The sequence below is a fragment of the Populus nigra genome, chromosome 4, assembly GCF_951802175.1.
Source record: "Populus nigra chromosome 4, ddPopNigr1.1, whole genome shotgun sequence".
Classification (NCBI taxonomy): Eukaryota; Viridiplantae; Streptophyta; class Magnoliopsida; order Malpighiales; family Salicaceae; genus Populus; species Populus nigra.
The window spans coordinates 13387518-13408808 of record NC_084855.1 but is presented as its reverse complement, the minus strand read 5'-3'; the positions used below and the strand labels follow the sequence as shown (position 1 = coordinate 13408808).

The following is a 21291-nucleotide window of genomic DNA, read 5'->3' as shown; positions in this document are numbered from 1 at the left end:
TCTCAATTCAATCCTAACAAAATACAATTTGGACTCGACCTAGTATTTCATAAATTTCTAGTGGTTGTCGCGCATCTCAATAAAGAATTGTAACCTCTAATAAATTTAACATGGTGTCGTAATAACCTATTCTTACACATAAATTATCGGTACAACACCACATTTCCTCATAATTGCTGACATGTTACCTTAAAAAGCACTTACCAATCACCAACCTCTCAATCAATGATATAATAAGGCACCATAATCAATAGCAAACACCAACTTCTTTACTAATTATATATTAATCAACAACTCATTTTTCTCCACTCACTATGAGGTAGCTCTCCATCAACAATAGCAAACACCAACCTCTTTACTAATTATATATTAATCAACAACTCATTTTTCTCCACTCACTATGAGGTAGCTCTCCATCATTTCTCCACTCTTCGGTATGTAAACTCACGTTATTGAGGTATATAAATACCTTGGGTTGCCAAGTAAGTTAACTTGAAAAACTACAAAACATAAAATACAGAACTCCATTGAGAATAGCAAAGCATATCACACAAAGCCATATTGCTCTTCCCCTGCTCTTGCTCCCACTACAAATCCTTTACCAAACATAGTATTTTTTTTCCTCATACATTTACTAACTTAAAAATCAGATGTTCTTTTATTATGATAAATAATTTGTTTTTCCAGGTGTGCATCAAAGTCACATGGTCAACCCACCAACTAGTGGTAAAGTCCAGTCACTTCATTAGCCTAAGTTGCTGCTATGAAAAGCTTAATCAAAGTCTACACTTTTCATGGCTTCATCACATACAACACTAGATTCAAATTTTAGGTTTTCTAGAGCAAAGAATCTTGTATCAATTACTTATGCTAAGATTATATTACCACCTATATTTTTTATTAGTCTTAACAAAAAGAAAGTATCATTTGAATCAAATTTTATAAGGTTAAATTCCTTTTGCTACGATTTCAAAAAATAAGTTTTATTTATAATTATCAAAACAAAAAAGCTAAAACAAAAGAAAAAAACATCTTGGCCATAAATATATTTTATTATTCGCCATGACAATGTAATTATTGTTTTGACCTTCTAAGAAAATCAATAGCCTTGGTGTTGGGTGTATTTTTATCTTTTCACATGACCCATTAGTCATTATTAAATTGATCAGGGTAGAATTATCTTTCTATTTAAAAAGCATAGTAGAATTACTAATTTACCCTTAAAATAGAAAAAATTAAATTGGCATCTAACAACTTTTTTATTTTTTTATTTTTTAAGCACAATAAAATGACATAGTAACCCTTCAAATCAAAAAAATTAAAGCATGCATTGAGAGGTTGTTTTGTCTTTTAATCTTTGTTTTTTTTTTTTTTTTTTTTTTTGTTATTGTCAAGTTGGTCAAGGATAATTTAGTCTTTTATAAACATAAAATATTATTAAAATAAAAACGTGGCTAGTGTGTGGGAGGCGCCCACGGCTTTTTGGCAGGGCGTGTAATGCCTCCCGGCGGCTAAAAAAACCCTTCTATCATGTCATTGGAATCATCACGACGTTTTCTTTTTAGTGGGGCTATGCATGGTGGTGGTGGTGAGAGGGATTTTTACTGGTAGGGTTTTCTTCTTTTTCTTTTCCTTTTTTTTTCTCTCTCCTCCCTTTTAAAATCATGTTGGTCATTCAATATTTCAGAGTCGTCCTCTTAGTTATTGATATTTCAACTTTGGTTCTTATTCTTTTGATTTATTTTTTGTATTCTTGATCCTTTTGTAAAAGTTTTATTTGTTTTTCATTTCATCATTCAATCCTAATTTGTGATATATTAATTTTTTTATTTTGGTCCTTATTCTTCTAATTTCTAATTCTTTTTTGTGACCTCTTTGTATAATTTTTATTTGTCTTCAATTTCATCATTCAATCCAAATTTATGATATATCACTTTAACAAAAAATAAGTGATTTTTCTTTTTAACTTCACAATTTGATAAAAAATTTGTCGTTGTTCTCTAATTTATTTTTTATTTTAATTTTTATTCTTATTCTTTTGATTATTATTTTCAGTTTTGGATCCTTTTTATAATTGAATTCCCCCCCCCCCCCACTCATTCATCAATATTTGATTTGTTAATATTTGATTGGTTGAGAATTAAGTTTCATAGTTTGTCCATGTATAGTGGTTTTGGTCTAATGAATTGGGTCATGGTTTGAAAAGCTAACATGTGTTGATATTCATTTTTTTTTTACTTATTTTCTCTTTTGAATTAATCATTCAACATTTTTTTTTAATGAACTTTGTGGTTTTCTTCGATTTATTTTCTATTCAGTTATTTTATCTTGAAACATTGCATGGACATGGATGAAAATCGAAGATGAGAGAGAAAAGAAAAGGAAGAAGAAAAAAAAAGAAAAGCATAAAGCTAAGGAGAATTTGGTTGCACGCACCGCTTAGTGATGGAGGCGCCGCCATGGAGATTCAAACATTGCTACAGATGCCGATGCTTGGCTATAATATGACATTGCATACATTATTCGAAAAGCGCAGACATGTCAATAACTTTTTAGAGTTAAATAATATTTTATCTCAACTAAAATAGCAAATTACCTCTGGTCCAATGAAATTATAATTAATTCATTTGATAATTGGATAAAATTTCTCACAATCATGAGAACTCGAGCAACTTTTGTTCAAAAGAAGAACAGAGAAGGAATGTTTGGGTACTTTGTTTGAAACAGTATGAAAAAGAAAACCAGAGTAGAATTGGATTGGGGCCTGGGCTCAAATCAAGATAGGTTGAGCGTTGCCCAGGTTAGACTCTAACTGGGTCCATAAGAATGTATAATGTTTAAGAAGTCTAATCGGGCTGCTGAGACTCCTCACAGGGCTTGCTACATCGAAAAATGTCGAGTCTCATGTTTAGGCCTGACTGAGAAACCGAACTTGGGGGCCTCTAAGAGCTTGGACTGTTGGACTAGACAGTTTTCAAGCAGTACGTGCATTGTTATAGCCACCTGGGCTAGCTCAGGTGCTGATCAGTAGCAGTTTTGCCTGTTGGGTAGGGTTGAGACCAATGCTAGTTAAGTTAGAGCTATATGCCTAAAACAAATTGTAGGTTGATTCGAAGATCCAGGGGCATGCTACAGTCAAAGAGAGGGGTCGATGGACTTTAGTATTTAACTACGTTATGCAAGGCTTAACCCCCACATCAATGAAAGATTGGATCAGCTTGCTTTGGTAATCAGAATCCAAAGCACCTGCTCTTGGAGGATTGGAATTGTTATAGCTCTGAGGCTGTCTTTGAGACTCCGTAATCAAACACTACTTCATGCTTACCATGTATTTTCATTCTTATTATTATTGTTGTTGTTGTAAGAAAAATAATATCTATAGCACCTTCTATATCTCTATAATTCAAAAACACCTTATGATATTATATTATATTATAATTATAATTATTATAAAATATACCAAACAACCTCAAACTATATCCCACGAAAGCTGGAAAAAGTTCACTAGATTTTATTTTTAATATGATCATTAAAGTTTTAGGCTTTTATATTTCAATAACCAAATTTTATTTTTATCATCTTTTAATTCTTGGATCATGAGAGATTGGAGAGTCTCCAAAATAAAGAGGAGAGAAAAAAATTTTCTTGGCACAAAAAAAAAAATTCAATCTTGATTTTTATACAAGGTGAATTCAATGATGTTGATTTTTCTCTCCAAAATAATTTTTTTAAAAATAAATCGAGGCTTGTAAATAATTTTTTTATTCAATTTAACTTTTTAATATTTTGATGTGTGAAGATTAGAAATATGATAATTTAGTTTTTTAGGGTATTTTATGGTCAAAATAGACTGAAAATTAAGTTTCGAGTGTCAAAAAAAAAAAAAAAAAAACTCACCCATGCTTTTCTGGCTCTATAGGTGGCAGGAAAATTGTTGCATTAGATTATGGGTCATCTACTGTAATTTTTTAATTAATGAGCCGATACAAAAATATGTTGTTTTAAATTTAAAATATATTCTTATTTAAATTAATAATTACAATGCTATTTAAAAAATCATACAATTATAACATTCTTCTTAAAGGATATTAGAGCTTTTATGATTATATTTGCAATTATAATTATATATAAATCTAAAATGCAATAAATTTAAAAATAAAGTTGCACATGAATATTTAATGAAAATAAAATAATTTTCATTAATTAATTATTCTTTGATTTTTTCATATTTCCACATAGAAATTATGAAGAAATTATTTTTTTTATTTTTTTTTGTTTAGAAATTGCTTTTTAGAGTATGATAAGGTTTTGTTTTAAAAAATATACTAATAATAAAAATAACTATGTTTTCTTTTTAAAAAATAAATCAATAAGGAGATGAGAGTTTTGCATCCAAAAATAAATATCTCTACTCCTTAATTTAAATAACTGAGATTTTCGTAAATAGTTATTTTACTTATCCTGGATTTTCATTAAGAAACCATGTTATTAATAAAAAGTATTTTTTTTTCATAAAAAAACATAAATAAAGAATTTGGAGTTCAACTTAAAAAATATATGTTTTCTTATCTAAAATTTAATTCTTTTATATTTTTATAAATATTTATTTTAATTATCATATAATTAAATAAAAATTAGTTATGAAGACATCATTAAAGTATATCAAGACAATAATAAATAGTTAATCATACCTAAATATAACTCCTTAACAAAGTCAGAAGCTAAGGACCTTCGCCATATGAAACAAGTGATAACTCCGTCGCCGGTTGCTTGCCGTTGGTCAGGTCTTTTTGAACGCCTATTACAGACGAAGTTATCATTTTCATGGAACATTCCTCCAGTTCTTTCCTCCATTAGCGCAATAGCAAAAACTATTTCTCTTGTGAAAAGAATTTCACAATCTAGTACAGTCAACGCAGGTACGCATGCTGTACAAGGGTGACCTATGCAGTCGCTCATGGAATACAGACTCAGGAGCAAGAAAATCTTTTATCTTCTGCATTTTGTTTTCGTGTTTTAATAGTACTTTTAATAAAATTTAAAATTTAAAATTTAATTTTTTTTATTTTAATTTAATATTTTTTTAGTATTTTTAGATATTTTAATGTGATGATGTTAAAAATAATTTTTTTAAAATAAAAAAATATATATTATTTTAATATATTTATAATTTAAAAACATTTTAAAAAATAATTATTAGATTACTTCCAAACAACCCATGAGTCTTCAAATGCTCCACAGCATGCATAGGAATGTTTGCCAAGCGTCCAGAGATAGAGAAACATGAATTTGGATTTTGAAAATTGCTTTTTGATATGTTAATTACAGCTTATTTTTTCTAAGGGTAGACTCAAATTAATTAAGATTTCATTCAGAACATCAAATTAATTACAACAATTTTAAAAACTATTTTAAAATTTGAATATTTGAATTTAAAAAATAAATCAAACTCTAATTTTATATAAAAATAAGTGCTTTATATAAGAGTGCTACTACTTCTACTACTTCGATTTTTTCTTCAATTTTTAATTTATTGTTTATTTGTTAGATTTTTTGACAACTTGTTTATTTTACAAGAAAAACAACTTGGGCGTGGGCTCACTCTCATGGAGCTAATAAGGAAACTCATAAGAAAGAGGATATGAAGATATGGGTAAAGAGTGAAGAAATTTGTACAGAGTTGAGCGACAATGCCTGTTATAAGGTTTTTTTTTTTTTTTTTAATTCTTGTAATTATAATTGACTTTTTTTAGAAAATATATAGCGCTGTAATGGTTGAAAAACATAAAAAAAACACTTTTACCTATCTATTTTATGATCCTCAATGATAGTTTGAGATTCGAGCAACTGATGGACTCAATATGAATTGAGTTTATGAGATACTTATAGAATCAACTATAAAAATGAGGTTTGGTCGAATTGCTTAACTCTAGACACACAACTATCTGTCCAAGCCAATCAATGCTAGAATTTGAAATGAGGGTCATAGGACTAGTTGGGAGTAAGTAGCCAAATTAGAAGAACAAATAAAAGGCAAATTAGAAAAAGACAACAAGAAGAATCGGGAGAAAGTGATGAAATATATGGCTTTACATTCCTGCCCCTCATTTAGGATATTTTGGCTCCAGATTCCCCCATCTCCTTTTACCTTCATCTATGTAGAGATGTATTTATTGTTGTAAAATTATTTTTGAATAAATATTAAAATTAATAAAATCTATTAACAACTAAATAACTAAAAAAAATTCATCAGTGATTTTATTGGTAATATAGATGCTATTTCATCAAAAAGTTACATTTAAAAGTTTTAGAACTTTCTAATGGAATTAGTGACATAAATTATCGCCAATCTTGGAATTTCATCGTCAAAGTTTAGGTTTTGCTAGCGGAATCAACAAAGAAATATTTTATCAATAATTTAATTATTGACAGAATGACCAATGGGATCTCATTAGTGCATTTTATTTTTTTAGTGCCAATATTCCATTGTTATTTTCTTTAACATTACAAATTACTGATAGAATATCAATGGATAGCAAATCCCTAACAAAAACTTTTTTCAATGATGTTTTTTTATTGGTAAATTCATTGGCTATATAAATTGATGACAAAATAATGTTTAGATCTTGATAGAATATTCCATCGATGCGTTCCATTCTTATAGTGTTTGTTATTATACAAACTTTACAATACAATAATAAGTGTTTCATTCACAACAAGTAAAAAGAGTTATCCTTATTCCTATTTCTATTAGAAAATTGACTTTTTTATTTGTTTTTACGTTTAAAATTGTGTTATTTTTTTTATATAAAAAAAACACGTTTTACTTTGCATATGCTGAATAATAAATAAAGTTTTTTTGTTAGTTAAGAAAATAAATGAAAAAAAAGCCAAAAAGGTACATATGATCCCTAGAATAATATGTCCAAACTTATAATTCTGTGATCGAGTCTTGAATATTAAATGCATGGGCACTTGCAGACATTCCCATGCATGTAGTGGAGCTTTTGAAGATTTTAATGCCAAAGCTAAATGGTTTTCTTGCTCTTGAATCTGATACCGACACGATTTCTCGTCTGTTCATCTTCTGTACCTGCCGCTTTTCATTCATCGGAGAGCCCTCTCAATTGCACTGCTATTAATGATATTGTTGTGATACAATTGTATTTTTTTAAGAGTTTTATTTTTTTATTTTAAATTATTTTGATATATTGTTATTTCAATATATATTTTTTTAAAAAAATTAGAAGACAACCTCAACTAAGTCCCGAACAAATTGAGAAAAAAGAGCTTTTGAAGATTTTGTTTGCGCGTTGACATAGAATCATAGATAGCGTATGTAGTATATGTATGTACATGTATGATTGTTCTAGTTGTGTTAGATTTTTTTAATAAAGTTTGGAAAATAATTTTTGGTACTATGCTTACGTGGAAAAAACTCGTCCTATCTGAACGTATGGTATGCCCTTGAGGATCTAGCTAGCCTCTAGCTCTTCCACTTGTCGCCATATAAAAGGCAGAAAGGTACTGGTTTATTTTTGTTATTTGAAAAACAGAGCAGCGCGTAGAGTTAAGCAAATGGAGCTATTCCAAGGAGACGCGTATGTAAATTGCATACGTATACGTAAGCGCGCCCGCTTAAGAGAATAATCAAGATTTAAGGATGATTCTGTGCAGTATGTGACACGTCACCTTCATCGGATTTGAGATGAGGAATTTAATTCAAAATTAAGGAATTAAAAGGGTATAAAGACAGGCGCTTCTGCGAGAAAAAAAACATGTGAACTCAAATTATTGAGATTTGACTAGCATTCGGACATCATTGTATATCGTCGAATTGAGTCAACATCAGTCATGGGTAGTTACAGTTCTCATCTGGTCCGCTGCTCCCATGTGGAAGCCCAACTGGGGCTATGACACAGTAGGACTGCATAAAGCCATAAACCTACAAGCACAAGCATGGCAATTGTGTCTACATTTCTAGCTTTCCAGCCTTCCAGATTGGCACAGCTGAATCCAACTGTTTCTTTCAACTTTCCTAGGCCCTTACAGACAAGAAGTTTTGCAATCGTTGGGCGTTGCAAAAAGGATATTAATTATTTGTGCAATCGGAGGCCTAAAGGATATTAATTATTTATAAAAGACAAGGTGAAAAGGTAAATACAAAGGTAAAGAAAAGCAGTATCGTTTTTCCGCTAGACACCATCCTGAATACTACAGTGACTGAACTCTTCTCACACGGGAAAAGAGAGCCCCTCTAATTAATGTGTTAAAAATCTCACCATCTACCACTCACCTTGTCACAGCAAAGATTAGGACGCAGGAGTTTAGCTTGCTTAGCCGATTAGAAAAAGATTAATTTGTTCGCATCGAAAAATAATAGGCCGTAAGCTTGGATTAGCTTAGCTTTTATATATATATATATGTAATTTACCAAAACTAAATTCACTTCTCTAATTTGGTAAGCCCACCTTTCCATGTGGATCAACTTCATGATAAGTGAGATTTATGAGGGGTTATCTTTTAGGTTTGGACTCTTATTTTTTTTTTTGGGTCTAACCAAGGGTATTCCCGGCCTAGTTAGCATGAGACTAATCTCTCTTCGGACCGGAAACATGAAAATGAAACCCCTCACAATAAATATGTTTCCGGGAAATTGAACTTGTGCTCTAATTCTCTCTAGGATAGAGGCCGCTTTCACCACCTCTACAAATCAATTGCTGGTTTCAGGTTTGAACTTGATGGCTAAAAAGAAAGCATTTCCCTAAATTGATCATTACCCCAGCCGTTACTAGTTATTACCGTAAAACAATACAGCGGAATAGTTGCTTGACCAACTATTTTCCTCGTAGAATTTACCGACGAGCTCACATTTACAGCAGGGCACACACGCACGACTCATTACTCACTTCAGTTTCTTAATAGCAGCTGGCAAGTATGAACAAGTTTACTGGATAGCTAAAGAGAAACAAGTTCAAGAGATGAGGTTGAGATGTTAACAAGGCAAAAGAGACTAGGTAGAGTTAGTGAAAGAATTGGAAGCCCTTTACTCGATCTCTGTATCTGTTGCTAACATGCAACAAAGAGGGATACATTTTCAAGACAATGGACATCACTTCGAAAATTTTGACCCATCGAACATGCCACAAAGACCCAACATTGTCGATCCTCAAACATGCCATGCACCCTAAAACACAGACTATATACTAGGGCCCACTACTCTTGGACACGTGTTATCGCCACAGGCTTCCACCCATTTGAGTACCCCAGCTTTTTAATTCTTTCTCCAAAATCATTTCCCTCACTTTGACATTTCCTTTGTCCCAATTCCCTCGCCAAGAACTTGTTGTGATGAGCATGAAGGTTAGAAGTAGAGAACGTTATCAGAATTTCTCACCTTAAATATATTTTGATGCCTTTTTATGGCTGGGCTGGTCGTCTACTCTCACTCTCTACACTTGTTCTTGTGATGATCTTTTGGTTACTAACATTTTTGTTTCTTGCAAACAGATCTTCAACTGGGTGCAGAGGAGGTTTCATCAAGGCACCATCAAAGGTTTGATATTCATGATTGAGTCGCCGTCTAAACTAATATATTAGAACAAAATGAATATTTATATGGTAGAAAAGTCCCATTGACTCGATCTTATGCTTTTTTAGTATTATAATCATCGTGTCCTTAATATATGAGTGTCTTGTTGATTTTAGTTTGCCTTCTATTTTATAATAACCCCTAACAAGCTTGAGTTACAAAACAATCATTATCAACACTTCGTTTAGGGCGACTTGTTCTGCTGAGAAACAGCATTAAAATTAAAATTATTATTTACTATTATTACTTTTTGCCACACTTGTTAAGTGTTGTTTATATAATTGTCTCAGTTAAATGGATGAGGAAATTGTTTTGAACAGATAGGCTCGATGGAAATGTGAAGAAGGCTGAATCCATTACAAAAGAGGCTGACAAGCAAGCATTGCTGAAACAAGTAGCCCTGGTGGATGTGCTTGATGGTTGGAAAGATGGAATTTTGACAATTGGCACCTTAGGTCTTGACCCTTTAATACCTTTTAACCATCAAAATGATCAGTATTTCATTTTGGAAAGTGACGAAGAAGGTCAAGAGCAGGAGGAAGACGAAGGAAAAGAAGAAGAAAGGGAAATAGAACAATACTCAGTTGATGATGATTATTATTATGATGACAATGTTTTAGATGAAGAAGTGAACCCTTTGATATATGCAACATTTGACCACAGTTTTGAGGAAATTGGATCAGATTCTCTGCATTATGATGTCATAACCAACTCTACTACTATCGCTGAGCATGAACAAAGAAAAAACAAAGGAGAAAGAATAACACTGGCAGAACTGTTCTTGGAAGATTCTGACATGAAAAGGAAGCCTGATTCTGTTGAAGTTGAGACTGAACCAGGGAATAAAAAGCCGGTTGCTCGTGCCAAAAGTAGCCTCTCTTTTGCCAAGAAGCTCATACGTCCTCACGTTGTAGAGGATTCACGTCCAATCAAGAAATTCAACCAAGTATGGATACTCATCTCATGGAGTGATACACTTTTCTTCAAGGTATATTTAAGTAAGAATTAATTAATTTTGTGATTTTCAGTTGATGAGGAGAATGTTGAAGAGAAAAATTCACCCAGAATTTGATTGGAAGGGAAATAAAACAGACAATCAAAATAAGTCTGGCATTATGGATGTTCATATTAGCAAGGGAAATAAATAAATCCGAATCTGTTTCTCTGCTTCAAGCCCCATCAGGTACTTGTTCTCTGCCTATTCTTTCCCAGCAAAAGAAAAAAAGAAAAAAGGATTGAAGTAACAACGAACTATTTGGTTTTCCCATATCTCTAATATCAGCATTGTGTGATTGTTAATGTCTATAGAAGGCCAAAATCATGAGTGCTCTTTCATCTGACAGAATAATGTCAAATAATTTTATCAATTAAGTAATCAATCCATGCTCGCTTAATCGTCATATTCATGTCTATTTAAACTATAAAGACAAAATAATTAAGGCATGTATGCATTACGTGACATGCATCCAATGAATATGTGCACAGATGATCATGTTAACTTCAAGACACGACTTACAAAAATTAAACTGTCAAGTTGTATATAAATCATTTTAGCACAATAGATAATCACAATATGCTTAAACTTCCAATCATTGGCTACATTGTTTTTAACAGCATGACAACCAGATTATCTAATTCTGTTAGATAGGGGACCTAATCTCCAATTTCAGAGAGGCCCAGATTCTGTATCTTTTTGTGTAATTTGGTACCATTTAGCAATAAAAAAATCCATGCCACATAAATCACAGGCTGAGCTACTATATACTGCCTTATATGTATGCTGTGTTCTTGGCATATTATCTTCATATGCTAAACGTACCGTAGTATCAGAGCTTCAATTAACACGACAGCGACGATGCATCTTCTAAATTTTCTTGGTCTTCTAAATTTGCACGTGCTGAATAACCTGTTCTACTAGGACTTACCTTAGTGGAATGCAAGGTCAGGTCAAGGTGGGTGGACGGGAGAGAGATGAGGCTGGCCTCCCTGTCATTTTCCGTGGATTTCTGTGGGTAGCGATCATCACTAGGGTAATGGGGTTCCTCCTAGGAAAACTCTCTAAACATAAATCCAATGAGGAAGCCGTCAAATAAAAACGTTCCAATTAGCTTTGCTGTGAGTGGCATTGATCAAACAATTCTCCTTCTCAAATTGAGTCCACCTCTGGCCCAGTGTAATATCTTGACTGGGCTAGCGACGCTTGCCAATAGACAGGTAGGGCACACACACCGGCAACATTTTCATCATGTATTACGTAAACAATCCATCATTACATAATTACGATTGGTAGCATTGCAATTGCTAGTGTCTTAACTATTTGCAACGTGACATGCTAACATTTCACTTACCGTTACTTGTGTTGCAGGTCCTACCGTATGAGCTCTCAGTGACGATCTAATTTGCGAGAAATGGATTTGGTTTTTTTTTTCTTTTTTCTTTTTTCAATGGTTGGGTATGCATGTGTGTTTTCCAAGTTTTCTTTTACTTTTTCGGATTTCCTGAACGTTGGATGTTTGGTTTTCAACACATTAACAGGCTTTGATTTGTTAACGGATCTTGACGTTGTGATGCATGTCTTGGATTGGCAACTTGTGTGTGACAGTAAGCATATATTTGGATGATGGAGAGGAACATTGCTTGGGACAAACACATGTCTCTAAAGTTTTTATCCTTTTCCAAATCAAAAAGCCATTTTGTTAGTTTGTGTTTAAACCATGGCTGAAGTGCTCAGCACTTGTTCTTTTGGCATCCTTTGTCTCATCGCTTCATTAATTTCAGCTTCCTGTCCCTCCTTTAGTGTTCCAAAGTAATGCGCTCAATTAGCATGAGGGATGATTCCTTTACATCAAGGAACGTCCAAATTGGAGACCCTTTACTCTTGTATCTTTCATTTTCGTTTATTTTACAAAGAATTGGTTGAACATTTATTTCTCAACTCTTGAAATAGGAGATAACTAATTGTATGCCCCGTAGCACGACGCATGTGATATAATAATTTGTTTTTTAATTATTTAATTATATATAATCAATATTTTGATGATTTATCATAATCTTGTTTGTGTATTGTCATAATTATAATAACTATCTTTTTTTATATAGATTTGATTGTGTTTGACTATAAATAGTAATAGATCTCGTATCTGTGAAAAATATTTAACTCAAATTTTGTATAATTTTATAGCATTTTTTCAACTTGATATATATCAATTTTTGGTTTTTTAATGATTGAAATAAGTTTTAGAATTTTTCTATTCTAAAAATAAAATCAAAAGAAATTAAAGTTTCAAAAATATATTTTATTTCTCAATCCTTATTAAATTTAAATATTTAATCATTCTTGATCTATTATTGTATTGCCTGATTACATAATTTTATTTAAAAATAGAGAGCTCAAAATAGTAAGAATACGTAATTCAACTCCGATATTATCATAAACTATGCAAAAAGATGGGTTTTTTCTTGCTTTTATATCTTATCAAAAGATAATTTTAACATGCATTATTATTATATATATACTAAAAGAAAATGATGTTTTCTTATAGAAATGACATAATTATAGATTTTGCTATAATTGTTTTCTGTAGCAGGGAAAAATTATAATTTTTAGATTTTGTTTTTTTAGAAAACAAGTTTTTTATTTTTCTGTGCACTTGGAATTTTTATCATTTTACACTTGGTCTATTTATCACTATTTATCTTCTTATCTTTATTTTCTTGTAATATTTTTTTAGTTTTTTCTTTTTTTCTTTACACTTTTTTTTGGAAAAATATTATATTTATTTTTTACACTTTGAATACTTATCACTCTACAATTGACTTATTTATATCATTCGTTTTGTTCTTATCTTTATTCGTTTGTATTTATTTTAATTTATTTTACATTTTTTAAAAAAAACTTATTATACAAAGACTAAGAAAATAGTGTTTTATTGTAGCAATTACAACATTATTCCATTCTTCTACTATGTTAAAAATTAGTTTGAAATCTTATATGTTTTTATCAACGCATATGATCTTTATTATATTATATTATATTTAAGTATTAGCTTTTTGATTCACGGTTATATTTTTAACTCGATGTCAAAAAATATATTAACAACACCTATATATTACTTCTTTTGCATTAGAAAAAAATATTATTTGATGTACAGTGAGACGAGTTGAATAGACATATTAATACTTTATTTTTGTTTTTTGTATTTATTAATATATATATATATATAGTTCTCGATGTATTTTAGTAAATACTTGTATAGGTTTTTTTATTTGTAATTAGAATTTGTTTTAAAAAAAAACACATTTTAAAAGCCAGCACATTTATTTTTGTACTAAAAACATTATCCAACCTGTGGCGAAGCGTGAGTCAAATAACTAATCTTAAACTAAAATTTATTATATGAGTTTTAAATTGGTTTAATTAAAAATAATTTACAATAAACTTATGCTAAGCAATTGAAATTCAAATTAATTGTTTAAAAAATTTCTCATGTTTCTCCTTTTCAACTCGATATTAATATTTTTTTTCTTTTTTCTTTTATACATGGCAAGCAACAAGGACCTAGTGTCATGCCAAATTTCTTTGGTTATGAATTAAATATAGTGCTTCTGTTTATATTATTAGTAGATTACGTTCGCTTAAACATGGATATGTAGCAATTAAGCAACACAGACTCATATTATTTGCAGGTTGAATTTGTATTTCTACACATGTAAAAAATTCATCAGTGGCCAAATAGGTTTATCAAGGGTTTTTTTCCACAAAAATAAAGTAATGTTACATATGGATGAGACAAACATGTTCGTACATTTAAATATATGAATTTTGGTCTCTCTCTCTGTTTTTTTTTTTGACTAATTTCAATAAGATATAATGGCATATTAAATACCAATACTTTATGATTTTTTATATTTAAGTATCTACTCTGGTTTTTTGTTTTTATTATCAAGATACTGACATGATAATATGACAATTGCAAGGCCAGACCAATATTATTTTAGTATTTTCTGCTCTTTTTTTATGAAATAGGTGTCAATTGTGGATTTTTTTCCCCTTCTGTCATTGATTTTTTTTTTTCATTTGGGTCCTTTAATATTATGTTGTTTTTTATTTGAAGTAGATAATTTATATGACGCATGTGACCCACTCTTGTTACAATTGATGACTTTCCTTGGTATTTTTATATTTGTCTCGTCAAATTTTTTTTATTATACTGATGATATGATAATCGAAGCTTCGATATACTTCTAGAGTTTCTTTCTTTACTTTTTTTTTTCTTTCTAATCTCTCCTCATTGTAATTGCTCACTTGTCTTTAGATGACATATGTTGCTTATGGACTTGATTATGCTCCTTAGCTTACTAATCACTCATCTTGCTTTCATATCATGACATAGAATTCTATAACTTTTTGTCAGCATTAATGTTAATGACGGGTCTTACTTTGTTATTATGAAATTTCCCTTAAAATTTATATTTAGATCTTAGAGTTTATATGAAATCTAAAATGAAAATTGCATATAAAACACAAAATTCCACCTTTACATGTATATTACCCTTTGATTCTCCAAAACATTACCCATATTATGCTCCTCCCTTTCTCCATACCAAATTAAACAACCAACTCATTCCACCTAAAATCAACAAACAACCTCCCTTATAGGATCTCACCAAACTGACCACCACGTAACCCTTCTCTACTATACAAAGATCGAAACAACTTCAAATGAAAGTTGTTAGGGTTAACAATAACCCATTGAAATCATTTGAGAAAAGAGTAGTCATTGACAAGAAAATGTGTAATTAGATGGTCTATTGTTTCAACAAGTTTTCATACATTATATATGAAGGTAACTAGGGACGAATCCAGGATTTAAAAACCGAATGGGCTATTGTTATATTAAAATAAAAAAGTACACAAGATAAGAGGACATAATAAGTTTCACCATTATAATAGATCATATAATCAACAACAAACTCATCCCCTATCGTGTTTCAAAGTTGATTTTTAATGAACTTCACAAATGAAAAGGCTTGTTCCATCATTAATATAGAAATAGAAATAGTTAGTACCAATCAAATCAGTCTATTGATCAAGTTGAAATCATTTGCCAAGCCTATGTCAACTAATAGATGATACAATATAACAAGAAAATCAATATTCTGAAAATTTAGATGATTCATTAACAACTTATAATACTATATTCTTAAACTATGTAAATCCATTGGAGTGAAGTTTTCAAGATAGAATTTCTCAGCAAGCTTACATATATCATCAGCTTTAAATGATGTGAAGGCATGAAAACGATCCAAAGTTGAGCTAAGATAAAGCAACTCCACTGTGTTTTTTGGAATCTATGATTTAACTTCATCAATTGAAAATCTATTATAGTATTAGGTCATGTTTATTTTTGCATTTCAAAAGCGTTTAAAAAAAATGATTTTTTTTCTTTGCTTCAAATTAATTTTTTCTTTGTGTTTTTAGATCATTTTGATGCGTTGATGTCAAAAATAATTTTTATAAAATAAAAAAACATTATCTTGATACATTTCTGAGTGAAAAATACTTTGAAAAGCAACCACAATCACACTCTCAAATATTAATGATGCTCAACTATAATAGAATCTCTTTGTTAATAAGAACGACCTGTACCAACCTTATAAGGAGCAATTATATCAGGAATCTTAATATCATGTTGTTCAAAAAAAGATACCAAACTTTCAAAAAAATCACCCTAATTGTTATCCCTCAAACTTTGAAGTTGAAATTTTGCATGTGTAAAGCACTTACAATATCTTGATCTTTTCTCTCGAGCGTTTGGCAAAGAAAATCAATAACTCCCATAACTTTGTTCATAAAAAATAAAACAAAGACAAAGTCAAAAGATGTCATGGCAAGATAATATTTGAAAGCATCAGCTTGAGATTGAGAATTTGGTCAATTTTCATCAATCTCTAAAAGCAATGTTCTTATTGTTCCAAATAACTCAATTAAACTACTTATTAAAATGAGAACCCTAACGAGTTTGTTCTAGGTCGATGCAAAGTAGAAGCTTAATTTGCCCTTATACTTGTCTTAAGTTTTCTGGTTATTTTCAACTCCTGAACTTTATAATTTCAAGTCAATTTAAACTCAAAATAAGGTTTGGCAAAAGCAAAAATAAAATTCACAATATCATTCAACATAGAAAAAAATAGTCAAACATACTTTACTTCTTTAGTTGTAGCAACTAAAGCTAATGGTAAGCGATGGGCAAAACAATGCACATAATATGCATATGGATTAGGGGTGTTCACAAAAACCAATCAACCGATTAAATCGAAAAAACTAAGAAAAAATTAACTGAAAATATAAACCAATAGAAAAAACCAAATAAATCGATTAAAAAATAAAAAAACCACTCGGTCCGGTTCGGTTTCGGTTTCAAAAAGCTTAAGCCGATTGAACCGGATTAAGCCAGACCGGTTCAATTAAATTTGAAAGACTTAAAAAATTAGGTATAAAAGCAAACATCCTTAACCCTAAATCATTTCATCACTTTACAGCCGCCTCCCCCTCCTCTCTTCTCTCTCATTTTCTCTTTTGTTAACCTAACATTAAATCCTCATTTTGAATTTTTACACCAGAACTTCCCACCTCCTCCTACCATTACTCTCTGGTCTTCCATATGGTAGCACCTTCTACAACCTTCACTTTACTCCTATCATCAACCACCGACAACAACCCACACATCTAGAACCAGTTTCAGTTTTTCAGGCTTGATCCAAATCGTCTTCCATATAGCAGTGTCGTCCACAACCTTCACTTTACTCCTATCAACAACCACCGACAACAACCCACACATCAAGAACTAGTTTCAGTTTTTCAGGCTCGATTAAGATCCTTTCATCTGAATGGAGTCCTTTTCTATTGAGTGGAAAGTAATAGAAATTTGTGTTTGTGGACTTTATCTGGTGTTGGAAGAGCAGGGGGATTGCATCTTTTTTGGTGGTTGTAATGGCTCCACATGCATTTACAGATCTAAGCATCTCTCTGATCTCTGGTTCATTGTGAAATGAAGGAATTAGAGGGCTTTGGTATAACGACAACAGTAAAAAAAAGCCTATTTAATTGGTTTCCGGTTTTTTCTAGTTTTTAATGTTAAAAAACCGACCCGAACCGCACAAAATTAGTTTGGTCTGAACTGGTCTCGTTTCAGTCCGGGTCATATTGATAAGGAATACTATTTTCCTGTTCAGTTGAATTTTTAAGTTAAAACCGAACCGAACTGGATTGTGAACACCCCTAATATGGACACTCTTGCAGAAACAATGTTGTTAACTCATTCTATGCATCACATATATTGCTAGCACTATCATATCCTGACCACACAAATTTTCAATTATAAGCTTTTGTTGACTAAGAACATTGGAGATCCTGTTTTTAGAGTTAAAGCATCCGTGTTAGAAACACTCATAATATAAAAAAAAAACTCTCTAATAAATTCAAAGCAATCGAAATATATTAGAATGACGGTCATCTGCTTTTTATTAGCTGCATCATTTTTTCATCAACAATAATACAAAATTTGTTATTTCCAACTTTTTGAATCAATTTCCTCACCTTGTTACTAAATATATGCAATATCTCTTTTTGTATTGATAATGCAATATACTTGGCATTTCCAAGAGCGTTATGAAGGAAAACATTGGCAATTTCAATGGTACATCTTCCAAAAACTTGTATAAGCTCAATGAAGTCCCCTCAATTGGATGAATTATATATAGAACTCATCATTACCTCTAAAAACCAATCCTTGACTTGCTAACAATCTAACACTTTTTATTGTAGTGTTTAGCTGCAATTAATTTTGAGTTATTTGTTAAGAAAATTGCGCACTCATAACTGTATGAATTTGCTGAGATGGGTTTTTTAAGCTATGCCAATCTATCATTGCACGTTGATGAGTTGAAGATACATAATGACCAAGAAAGACACATTGTTGTCCACCAACCCTCTTTCAACTTCTGAAATCATCAACAATGAAAGTCTTTTGATGTTCTTTATTAGAAATGAAGGAAAACAAAATGTCATATCTTCAGCAATAGAATACTTAAGCTAAGAATGATGCTTAAACCACTTATATTGAAACCTTCGAGATTGTGCCCCATCCGTGTGACTAATATACACACTTAGTTGGGGCTGATATGGTCTAAGATTAATGTGTGCTCTTCGAATGTTATCAGCGTCATTAATTGAAAATTCATATATTTATCTATGTAATCCCGAATCAGCAAAGAGAAGGACAGCAGCTCACGATTTTGGAGAGGTAATTTACTGGAAAGAAGAATGTTTCGAGTGTATAGCGTGTTGGTCTTACACGCACACGCACACACAGATACACACACATGGCTGGGAAAAAGGAATTAGGCACCATAGGCTTGGATTAAAGGTCATCAAAAACATGCATAAATATATGGGCTGCTAGCTAATATATATATATATATTTTAAATATGCTAGCCCGGGCAGTCTTCTATGAGACTGGTCTTTTGAAGGCAACAACAAGGTTCCTTTTATCCTGCAGGTATTGCCGGTTCACATTCCATAAAAGTCACCGAGAAATATGAACATGTTTTGAAAGAAGGAAGGCGATTGCTGCGAAGAACCTGTAGATAAAGCTCTTCACCAACAACTCTAAAGAGAATTGGTATGGGTGAAAATCTACCAAGTGGGTTCACGTGGTTTTTTAGCACCCCACTGCATTTGATTCTCTGGCAATGGAAACAGAGAAGAAAGAAAGAAGAGATTATGAAAGACCTTATCAAATAAAGGGAAAGACTATTATGCAAAAGTCGGCAAGGCCTGGAAGCAGAGAACTGACATTTTATAGCCCTCCAGGAACTGGCAAGTCCACCATGATTTCTGCCATGGCTAATTTTTTGGATTATAATGTTCATGATTTTGAGTTGACCACAGTTAAGGACAGCAATGAGCTTAAAAAGGTATTGATCGAAACCACAGGAAAGTCGACCATTGTGGTGGAGGACATTGATTTCTCACTTGATCTTACATGACAGAGCAAGAGAACGAAGTCGAAAGATGACAATGATGACGACAAAGCAGCAGAGAAGGAACCAGTTTCTAAATTGGGCTTGGCTTCAGGCCCATGCCTGATTTTTGGTTTTTCCTACCCTTGACATCTAGTTTTCTTTCCCTTGCTTTATATATATATTCTTCATCACCAAAATAAATAAAAGATATTTATTTTTTATATATATCATTATTAAATATAATTATGTTTTGTTAATATTTTGTTCTGTTTTTTTTTTATATCTCAATTATTTCTGTTTTTTATATTCTAAAACAATAACCAAACTCTACACATTAATTTAAAAAAAACACTTTGATATTTAGTTTCTATATTTTGACATTTATTTGTGAATAAATTGACTAGTAATCTATCTACTTCAATCATGATTTATTAGATATTGTAAATTTTTTTATTTAAATTCTCATTTCCTAGAACATCCTTGTTAGAACAAATCAAATTATTTAATATCACTTCTAAGTATTGCTACCTATCCAAAAACATTTCTCATTTTTGTCTTCGCATCAAATGCTACTATAAAATATTTAAAACCTGAAAATATTAAGAAAATATTTTTTATCTAAAAAAAATCCATTATTTTCTCCTACAATGCCCAAAAATTCAACAACTTTATGTGTTAATTGTAAATTTCGTTACAAGAAAAATAATGTTTTGGTCACATTAATCTTAATTTTAGCATTTGTTTTTAATTTCAATTTATTTTTTTGAAAATTGATTTTTAAAAATAAAAACCATTTGATTGGTGACCAATTTTATGATTTTTAATATATTCTATATTATAAAATTAATATGTTCAAATAAAGAAAAAAAATCCCTACGAGCCCTAAATACTGTAGCCCAAAAGACAAGTGCTTGCTAATATGGTCTATGGTCAACTCGTGCTCGTACTTGCATCAACGACTCATAGTTTATATTTTTATATTTTTAAAATTATTTTTTTATAATTTTAAATGGTTTTGATATGTTGATGTTAAAAATAAATTTAAAAAAAAATTATTTTAATATATTTTTTTAAAAAAATACTTTTAAAAACAATAACTATTATAATCTCAAAAAACAAAGATTTATTGATCGTTAATAGTTCAGCCAATAAAATATCATCTACTTTGGGCCCCGTGAGACACCGTGTTTTCAAATATACCACACCATGTGTTTGAAACTTCTGACTTCAAATCCTAAAAATAGATCTGCAAGTGTATGCCTAACTAATTACAGTTTCAGTAAAACTCGAATCTTATTCATAGCGTCGCATAAGCATTATTGGTGTCCATACTTCTGGGCTCAACTATCGGTAAGAGGCCCGCTTCTATACTGGGATTTCTTTCCTTTATTTGTTTTTTTCTGGATTGCAACATCGCCTCTTTTTCTCGAGCTAGACTGTTTAACTGGCCAGATCATGCATATGCCTATGTTTCAGAATGTACCGATGCCTGAACCTGTTATCCTGCAAGGAGGACAGTCAATTAGCCATTTGGCCTAGCGGAGAGCCTGCGGCAGAGCTAGAATTCATGACCCGAAGCGGGAAATCAACGCAGGAGGTAAGAAAAAGGAATAGAACTGAAAACACAATTTTAAAGGGTAACCATATTTAGAGTTAGTGCACAAATATTGGG

General features: G+C 31.2%; 1 protein-coding gene across 1 annotated transcript; it reads left to right on the top strand.

The window, feature by feature from the left end:
• The first annotated feature begins 9300 nt into the window (after nt 1-9300).
• On the top strand, nt 9301-12146 carry LOC133690627 (protein TILLER ANGLE CONTROL 1-like). Its single transcript, XM_062110861.1, has 5 exons — nt 9301-9363; nt 9511-9556; nt 9913-10538; nt 10621-10775; nt 11958-12146. Exons 1-4 carry the CDS (start codon nt 9352-9354, stop codon nt 10738-10740), a joined length of 804 nt encoding a protein of 267 aa, XP_061966845.1. The 5' UTR covers nt 9301-9351; the 3' UTR covers nt 10741-10775; nt 11958-12146.
• Nucleotides 12147-21291: the final 9145 nt, after the last annotated feature.